The sequence below is a fragment of the Nicotiana tabacum genome, chromosome 22 (assembly GCF_000715075.1).
Source record: "Nicotiana tabacum cultivar K326 chromosome 22, ASM71507v2, whole genome shotgun sequence".
Lineage (NCBI taxonomy): Eukaryota > Viridiplantae > Streptophyta > Magnoliopsida > Solanales > Solanaceae > Nicotiana > Nicotiana tabacum.
This window is the reverse complement of record NC_134101.1, coordinates 83,954,053-83,963,728: the sequence shown is the minus strand read 5'-3', so window position 1 is coordinate 83,963,728 and position 9,676 is coordinate 83,954,053. Positions and strand designations below refer to the sequence as shown.

Below are 9,676 nucleotides of genomic sequence, written 5' to 3'. Positions count from 1 at the left end.
TGCGATCACTACCACCTACTAAAATGGAGTACCCATCTTTAAGTCCCGAGCCATGCTGAATCTAAGACCATAACTGAGCCCCTCAATAAATCTGCGGACTCTCTATCTGACTATCAAAATAAAGGAAGGTGCATGTCGGGATAGCTCAGTGATCCTGATGGCATACTCTGTCACTGATATAGTCTCCTGATGCAGCTGCTCAAAATATGTGCACCATGCATCCCGAGTTTTCTGGGGAACAAACTCTCTCAAAAATAGCTATGAAAATGAAGCCTAAGTGAGTGGGGTTGCATCAACTTGCCCAACCTCCTTATAAGCCTGCCACCACCTGCATGTTGCTCCTGATAGCAAAAATATATTAAAGGCAACTGCGCTTGTCTCCACAATATAATATCAATGGTGCGGGGAATACGGTGGCGCTTATCCAAAAAACCCTACACATCCTCAATAACTATACAATTGTAAGTATAAGGGTGATACTTCTTGAACCTCTTAAGTCTCAGCTGCTCCTCCTCAGATGCCTCTGCCTTGACCTCGGGTTGAACCGTAAAAACAAGCTGCACTGGCATAACTCCAGGGGCCTGATCAATCCTGCCAAGGCTAGAGTACCGAACATGCTCAAAACGTGTGCTAGGGTCTCCTGAAGGGCAGGGGTGATAACAGGCGCCTTGGGTGCCTGTCCCCCAATCAATGCTACTAGTGGCTCCTTAGTCGCTGCTCGAGCAGGTTCTCTAGCTGCACCATGTTCCCCTCCTCGGCCTCTACCCCGTCCCTGGCCTCTCGTGGCTCTAGCACGGGTGTATGATCATCGGATCCAGCAGTGCGTATCATCATCATCTGTGAGAGAATAGAATGACAAAGACTTAAATTTCCAAATCAACAAATTCATATCATAAGGAATCAAAGAAGTGGAATTTCCTAACAGTTTGTAACCTCTCGAAGATAAGTACAGTCGTCTTTGTACTGATCCGCAAGACTCTACTAAACCTGCTTATGACTCGTAACACCTATGAATCTAAGGCTCTAATACCAACTTGTCACGGCCCCAAATTCCTACCTTAGAATGTCGTGTTGGCACCTAATATAAGACTAGGTAAGCCTAACATACATTAAGAAATAGCAGAAATGATAACATAAACATCAAATTAAACTATTAAACTTCCATAATAAAACTCAAACGGTGAAGTTGTCCAATAACTCCCAAACCTAGGTGGAACTGAGTCATAAGCTCTAACAAGAATACACATAGGATCTCTAAATACAATATTGTCTGAATTGAAAATAAACAGTAACACAGTCAAAAGAAGAAGGTGACTCTGAGGCCTACGAGCGTCGAGCAAGTATACCTTGAAGTTTCCGAGATAATTGATCAATCACTAGTGTTAGACACGAGCAGATGTACCTTGATCTGCATAAAAATGTGCAAAAACATAGTATAAGTATACCACAACGGTACCAGTTAGTATTAAGCCTAACCTTGGTAGAGCAGTAACGAGATCAGGTCAAGATACCTACTAGAGATAGACACTTGTGCAAGATATATATATATATATATATATATATATATATATATATAATATAACAATGAATAGTAAGAGAAATTAAAGGACAAGAAAGAAATATATCAATACGAGGCTAACAACAAAAATAAGCAACAAAGGACTGTAAAAGAATACATGTAATAAAACAACAACTAAGTTCAATCAAAATGCGAATGGAAAGGAATAAGTAATCAAGAATAACAATCGTTCAACTCATCATGTATTTCCAACATTGAATGTACAAAAAAATCATACCGAGGTACCACGCCTCATATTCACATTTCACGAGTCTGAATCACAATCTTCTTTGTATCGCCACGTGAACCTTGCATTTGTATTTTTGAAAATATTTTTCCAAAATAGTTACACTCGCTTTAGCCCCCATTATCTCGCCGCGTGGCTTCAAGTAATTCCCTTACTAGTAACACGAAAATAAATCCCACCTTATCTCGATGCATGCATATTAACCCTTATCCTTATACCGCCGCATGCGCATCGATAACACAACACAATAATCAACTCACACCACACGTACTCGAATGCCACAACATTGCAAAAATCACAATACCAATGTTACCAAAACATATAGTCCACGACTCAACCATAATGTGTACACGAATCTCAAAATAACAAATGAAGGAGAAATACTCAAAAAGAAAAAATATCTCAATAATCAACAACTTCAACCTCAAGGTGTTAATAGCCTTTACGACTTCAACTTCAATAACTCAAAATGAAGGTATTCCTACAAAATGACAATTTCTAATTTAAATGTGTAACATAAGCTTAAGATGAAAGAGATAATATGAACTAACTACGTCTAAATTGATAAGAATAGTTCAACACAAAGAGACATCGTGGAATAAAAGAGGCACATGATAATAAGAGAGGTAATAACGTCAATTAAGGGATATAAGAGCAAGTTTGACAATAAAATAAAGGACATGTGTTAAAAACATCAAGTAAAGCATGTAAGAGTAATTTAACAATGGAAGATATAGCATGGTATGACAATACCAATTAAATGCATGAAAGATCCTAAGAGTCTAAACCGGTCAAAATACTACATATAATACTTTGAACACAGTCGTCACCTCATGTACACGTCTTCCACATAATTCAAATAACATAATTAACCCAAATCTTAAAGGGTAGTTCCCCATACAAAGTTAGACAAGATACTTACCTCAATTAAGCAAATCAACCCTAAAAATAGCTTTCCCCTAAAATTTACCTCTGCACGGCTCAAATCTAACCAAAAATGACTTAATAACATCAAACAATGCAAGACAAACCAATTACGATAAATAAAGCTATGATCTTACACAATTCACCAAAAATCAACAAAAGTCAATCCCGGGCTCGCCCGATCAAAACCCTGGTCCAAGGATAGATCCTGACTACCTATAACACCACCAGTCCATATATGTGTTTTCTTTTCAAATCCGAGTCCAATTCAACTCTCAACTCTCAAATTTTTATTTTTCAAGACATACAAAAATCCCTAAAATTTCTCTTTGATTCTCATAAATTTGATATTAAATCTCATATAATCATAAAATATAGTTGAAAATTGATTAAAATTACTTACCCAATGATTGTAGATAAAAATTCCCTCTCCAAATCGCCTCCTACCGAGTCTAGGGTTCTAAAATGAGTGAAAATGTGATGAAATTCCGACTCCCAACCCTTTTGTTCAGTTGCAGATTGTAATTGATACACATGGTTCGCAATTGTGAACTGTCGCAATTGCGAAGAAAGTCTCGGAGCACTTCACAATTGCGAAGAAAGCCTCAGAGTTGCAGCCTCTGACATCCTAAGGGGGAAGTCACAAATGCGACACTAGCTTCGCATTTGAGAAGCTCGTCTCCATTGCAATTGCGTCGTAATTATCGCAAAAGCGTACTACCCAATCAAGCCTATTTTCTCAATTGCGATAAGGCATCGCAATTGCGATACCTGAGGCCCTTCTGCTATCATGCAATTGCGATGCTGATGTTCGCAATTGCGACACACCAGCACACAAGCAACCTGATTGAGTCCAAATCATTTTGAAACACGTCCGAAACTCACCCAAATCCTCCGGGTTCCAGTATCAACACAAGTCTAAAAATATTTGATGAACTCGCTCGCGCGATTAAAACAAAAAAAAATAACATCTAGAACTACGAATCGGACGCAAAAACGCCTGAAACTCAAAAGAAAACTCAAGAACCTCTAGAATTACAACCAAGCGTCTAAATCCTATCAAACCAACTCCGATTGACACCAAAATTTGCAGAAAAGTTCCAAATAGCAAAACAGACCTATTTAAAGTCCCAAATCAAAATTTTAAACTCGTTAGTCAAAAAGTCAACCTACAGTCAAACTTGGGAAAAGTTCTAAACTTCAAATTGCCAAATCTCGACAAAACAAGCCAAATTAACCTAGGGATATCCAAATTCGATTTCGGACATACACCCAAGTTCAAATTCACTATACAAAGCTATCGAAGCCATCAAAACACCGCCCCGAGATTGTTTTCACAAAAGCCAAACCTTGGTCAATATTTTTAATTTAAGCTTCTAAACCAAGAACCAAAGAGTCAAATCAACCCAAAATTTTTCCGGAACGAAACTAACCACTCCGTAAGTCATAAAACCACAAATACACATATGTGAAGTATAATAAAGGAAATAAGACTCAAATACACAAAGTGTCCGGTCGGGTTGTTACAATCTTATATGTTAAAATTTGACTTTATGCTCCGGTGCTATTTAACCGCCCTTAACCAAACATAAAAAAGTTAAAAAATTTCGTACCAAACACATACTCATTCACATACAGGAATTTTAAACAAACAGAAATTCATTTAATAAAACAAACTGGAGATACACAAATGATCACATGATTCGAGATAAGCACTATTTTTTCAAGCCGACACCATTAATCCAGCATCATTCATGCAAGCAAGCTAGCTGCTGGTCTTATTTGTTCATGAATATTGGTCTTATATATTTTAGTTACAAGAGGAAGAGGTGCAGCAGGAGGTTTCTGCTGCTTTGGTTATGCATTTAATACTGCCTGTTTCATCAACGATGCAGATGCAACCTTCTCCACATTCAGTTATGACTTTCCCAGCATTGGTGACTTTACAAGTATATCCTGCATCAGTCTTGCAGACTACTTTGCAACCAAGTGAGCCCTCTAAAGCTTTCTTAACCTCTGCTAACGTGCTCTCAGATTCATCCCTTCAACATATGTGCAAACATAAGTTTCTTTATCAGAGAATTTAATTTCTTCTTATTAGGTCCTGATATTCCCTCCGTCTCATTTTATGTGACAGTATTTGACCCGACACGGAATTTATAAAAGAAAAAAGTATTTTTGAAACTTATGATTCAAAGCTAGTCATAAATATTTGTTTGATTATCAATCATCTCATTAAAGATAAAATATAAAGTTTAAAGTTAAATTATTTCTAAAAAAAGCAAGTATGACATTTTTAGTACATATAAAACAAAAAGTATAACACATAGATATAGATAGAAAGAGTACTAATTTTTCGAGAAATGTGCAAGCATAAATTAGCCTTTGTCACATTAAATCAACTACGTAAATATAGTTTTCACAATGCTACTTTTGTCATATTAAAGTCGCCCACTATGACAGAACAAAAATACACTTTACCAATTATAGCACTGATACTTTGATGGCTATATTTAATCACTATAGTACGAAATAAGTAAAATTCATAATGTGTTAGAAAAATAAAATTACTATCATATTAAGAAAAGTTTAGAAATTGTATTGATATATAATGTGTAAAGTTTAATTATTTTAATGCGTAAAAAATAATATTGTTACTTTACGAAACAATAAACCTTGTGTTCTCAGTTTAATCCTTAGAGGATGTGATAACACAAATTAACATGATATTGGAGACAAGTTCAGTCATGGAGTACTTCCGTTCATTTCAGTCATGGAGTACTTCCGTTCATTCTTTCGTCCACAAATACTTGGTGGACGTTTGGACATAAGAATTGTAAAATTTCATAAAAAAAAGTGAAAATATTCTCAAAAGAAAATGGTATTTGAAAATTGGAATTGTGTTTGGACATAAATATAATTTTGTTATTTTTGAAGTTTTGCAAGTGATTTGAATGAAAATTTTGAAAAACAGTATTTTGGAGTTTTTTAAAACTTTGAATAATTTCAAAATGCATTTTCAAGTGAAAATTGAAAATTTTATTAATAAATGCTGATTTCAGAAAAAAATAAAAAGAATTTGAAAAAAAAGGAAAAATATTTCTTATGTCCAAACAGGCTATACTCTCGTAGATATTTCTTGAGGAAAAAAAAAACATTGGAAATAGTGAGTACATACACACAGATACAAGTGGTGTCGGTGGAACAAATACAGAAGGGCTTGCCAGCTTTGGGACTATCTGTTTTAATAACGGAGCAAGACCATCCTTCTGCGCACTTGCACTCTACTTTCCCCTCCTCTGTTCCGCAGCATCTACAAACACCGATAACATAGCAGTTTATAAGTATATGTGGTTGAACTACCAAATTTTGTGGTGAGATAAGTGGATATGATCCCTCCATCTTTATATAAGAAGTCACGGGTTACAAACTATAAAGGGCACTAAGTTCTTGCTTTGCGCGAGATTCGGGAAAAAGTCCGAACACAAGGGTCTATCATAAGCAGCCTTAACCTGCATTTTTGCAAAAATTTATTTTTACGGTTCGAACCGTGACCTCCTCGTCACATGAACAACTTTACTAGTTACACTAAGATTACCTTCTAAAAAGATATGATTGAACAAAATTTTATCGGGGAGCGCTTCCCCTTTAAACGTATCTTATACGGCACGAGTCTGACTTAGTAAACCAGTAGGCATTGGACACTGGATAGAAAATAAAAAAATATTTATATAAGAAACAATTTCTCCGTATAGCCTTTTTTAAAATTCGTCATAGCAACTGTTAACTAATAAAAAAATTTTGGTAGTAAGATAGATGAACTTTTACAAGTTATTATATATAGAGATTGCTTAAGTGAAGAGAAAAAGCTAATTCGATGTTTTCAGAGTGTGAGCTAACCTCAGTGACGGCTGGCTTGAGCTAAGAACTTCCATGTGCTGTAAAATTCTCTCTCGCTATGCTAATTATCCTGAAATTTCGCTACATTCCACTCATTTGATAGCTGCTTTTTATAGATGTGGCTGCTGGTTTTTTCCCATTTCTATATTTGAAATCGCTTGTGTTTCTCAGCTATCTAGAATATTCCTACAAAGCCTTGCCGATCACCTTTTTTTTTCTTTTTTCTTTTTATGTTCTCGTTAGTGTAACTTGGCTAAATTCTATCCTTATACTAATTATATAAATTATTTTTCCTTTTTATAGGTAAATTTAATTCATAAATTTAACGAAAACAGAATTTATAATAATAGCATAAAAAAGACTATAGGTGTAAATGCCTCTAATTGTTTTTGTTCACATCTTAAAATTTCAATATTACAGTGGAGAACAAAAGGTTCAAAAGCTAGGGAGCGGATATATCATATATTCCTAGTCCACTCCGATTAAAGCTCTTTCTCGTTTCTCGTGACAACTGCGTATGGATTGTAAAGAAGTGTTGGATATACTGCCAGGTGTTAAAACTTTTCCTATATTTTAATGCAATTTTTTTATGCTGGTGGAGACCAGCTGTTGCCAATATTGCTGGTGATTGGGAAGAGGACAATCATAACACTATTAATGACTAATGAATAGAAAGCCCTTTAATTAGCTTGTAATCAATCAACATATTTCTAGTTTTTTTACCAATCACTTTTACAAATAGAGAGCATTATCCTGTGACTATTCTAATTTTCTTTCTTGTCTTTTCAATTATTTTAATGAAAAAGTGCATAAATATTCTATATTTGTGCCACCACTTAACGTGTGTTCTATTTCTATAATTCTATAAGTTATAGTAATAATGGACGAAAATGTGACGATCTGATAGGTCATTTTAAGTATTAGCACTTATTTCTGTGTTTCGGGACTTCTCATAGCTTCCTTGGATGTTATGTGACTTGCGTGCGTGGACCATGTTGTTTTGGGAAAGTTTTTACGTAAAATTTAAAAGAAAAATGTGATTTTTGGTTTTAAAAACAACTTGAGTTGACCACGGTCAACATTCTTGGTAAACGACCTTAATCGGTACTTTGACGATTCCGGTAGGTTCATATGATATTTTTGGACTTGTACGCAGGTTTGGTTGGGGTCCAGGGTGACTCGAGCGAATTTCGATGCAGTTTGTGAAAGATTGTGAAAAATGAGTTTTCAAGTTGAAATCTTGAGTTTTGGTGGTCAATCCTTATTATTTGATCTTACTTTAATGATTTGAGGTAACGAGCAAGTTTATATGATGTTATACACTTGTGTGCATGTTTAATTTGGAGCCTGAGGGGCTCGTTGAGTTTCGGGTGAGTTACAGATGAGTTGGGTAATTTGGCAATTGCTGGTGTGCTTCAGTTCTGGTGCTGAACTGCAGGTCTCACATTTGCGATGACCTGTTCGCAAATACGAACTCCGCTTTTGCGAAGTTCAATTCGCATTTGTGATGAGGGATTGGGCAGGGTAGACTTCGCATTTGCAAAGAAATTCTCGCATTTGTGGACATCCCAGGCTTCGCTTTTATGATGGCTTGGTCGCATTTGCGACTAGACTTAGGCAGGTTCGCAAATGCAATAGGCAAGTTCGCAAATGCAAGCCTTTACTCGCATTAGCGGTGGAATCGCATTTGGGACTTATGCAGTCTGGGGGCACAGTTCGCATTTACAACATGTGTTTTGGAATCGCGATGGTCGCAATTGCTAACAAGAGGCTATAGCTTTAGAAAAAAATTCACTTCTTTCTTTCTCTATCGTGCGACTTTATTCTATCACTGAAGTTTGAACCATTCTATTTTTGTTCTCTCGCAGATGATGAGGACACGCACAAGATCCACTACCGAGCAGGAGCCAGAGCCTCATGTTGCAGCCACTACCAATGGTAGGGGTCGGGGCTGAGGTAAGGGTCAACGCAGAGGTAAAGCTCAACCTAGAGCATCGGCAACAACACCCGTTGCAGAGTCTCAAATCGAGCATGAGGAGGAGATCCCAGTTCAGATCACACCAGTCGAACCCGTTCAGGCCCCGAAGGGATTCATTAATACTCCTGTACTTCAGGACGCCCTAGTTCGCTTATTGGGCCTTATGGAGAGTATGGCCAAGGCCAGAGCATTTCCTATGGCGCCAGCTATCTCTCAGGCTTGGGGGAGGAGCCCAAATCCCATTACTCACACTACGGAGCAGATGGATCCCATATCAAACTCTAGCAGTTCTAGCGTTAGAGTAGTTCAACCCGCTATTGCTACTCAGCCCATAGATAAGGTCGCGATGTCTTCTGAGAGGTTGAAGTGATTGGACAAGTTCACAAAGTTATTTCCCATTCTCTTTGGTTGCACACCTTCTGAGGATCCACAGGATTTAATTGATCGTTTCCATGAGGTATTGCACAACATGCGTATAGTGGAGATCAATTGAGTTGACTTTGCGGCATTTCAAATGCACGGCTGCACCAAGAGATATATATAGTGGCAGGATCATGACTGAGTCAGACCAGCAGATTCACCTCCACTCACTTGGGATCAGTTTTCACGGTTATTTTTTGAGAAGTTCATTACTCTGAGAGAGGAGTACTGCAGGTAGTTTGAGCTCCTACAGCAGGGTAGCATGAGTGTTACCCAGTACGAAACCCAATTGGTAGATATATCTTGCCATACAGGTGTCGTGCTCCTTACTGACAGGGAGAAGATGAGGAGATTCATTTATGGCCTTACTTTTAGTATCATGCTACAGATGGCCAAGGAGACTGGGAATGATATTTCTTTCGGCGGGTGGTAGAGATTGCTAGACGGAACGTAATGATTCATGTTTAGGTAAGGGAGGTGGTATCTATGAAGAGGCTTCGTCATTTCATTGGTTTCAGTGGTGCCTCATCTAGAGGTCGGGGTCTTTTTGTAGATGCCATCATATCAAGCTAGTTCAGTCAGCATTCCAGGCATCCCATGGTGCCTTGAGCAGTCGTGGTTCTTATGGGTCTCATCTTGAGTAGCTAGC

The 9,676-nt window shown here is 37.4% G+C and overlaps 1 protein-coding gene and 1 long non-coding RNA gene across 2 annotated transcripts; both read right to left on the bottom strand.

The window, feature by feature from the left end:
- Positions 1–339: 339 nt before the first annotated feature.
- LOC107821141 (uncharacterized) lies at positions 340–1,481 on the bottom strand. Its single transcript, XR_001656075.2, has 2 exons — positions 1,347–1,481; positions 340–837 (listed from the first exon to the last, which is right to left on the bottom strand). It is a non-coding gene; the product is annotated as an uncharacterized LOC107821141 (long non-coding RNA).
- A 2,889-nt stretch (positions 1,482–4,370) lies between these two features.
- LOC107821140 (uncharacterized) lies at positions 4,371–6,860 on the bottom strand. The gene is made up of 3 exons (XM_016647550.2): positions 6,630–6,860; positions 5,908–6,042; positions 4,371–4,771 (listed from the first exon to the last, which is right to left on the bottom strand). Exons 1-3 carry the CDS (start codon positions 6,662–6,664, stop codon positions 4,540–4,542), a joined length of 402 nt encoding a protein of 133 aa, XP_016503036.1. The 5' UTR covers positions 6,665–6,860; the 3' UTR covers positions 4,371–4,539.
- Between the last annotated feature and the right edge of the window lie 2,816 nt (positions 6,861–9,676).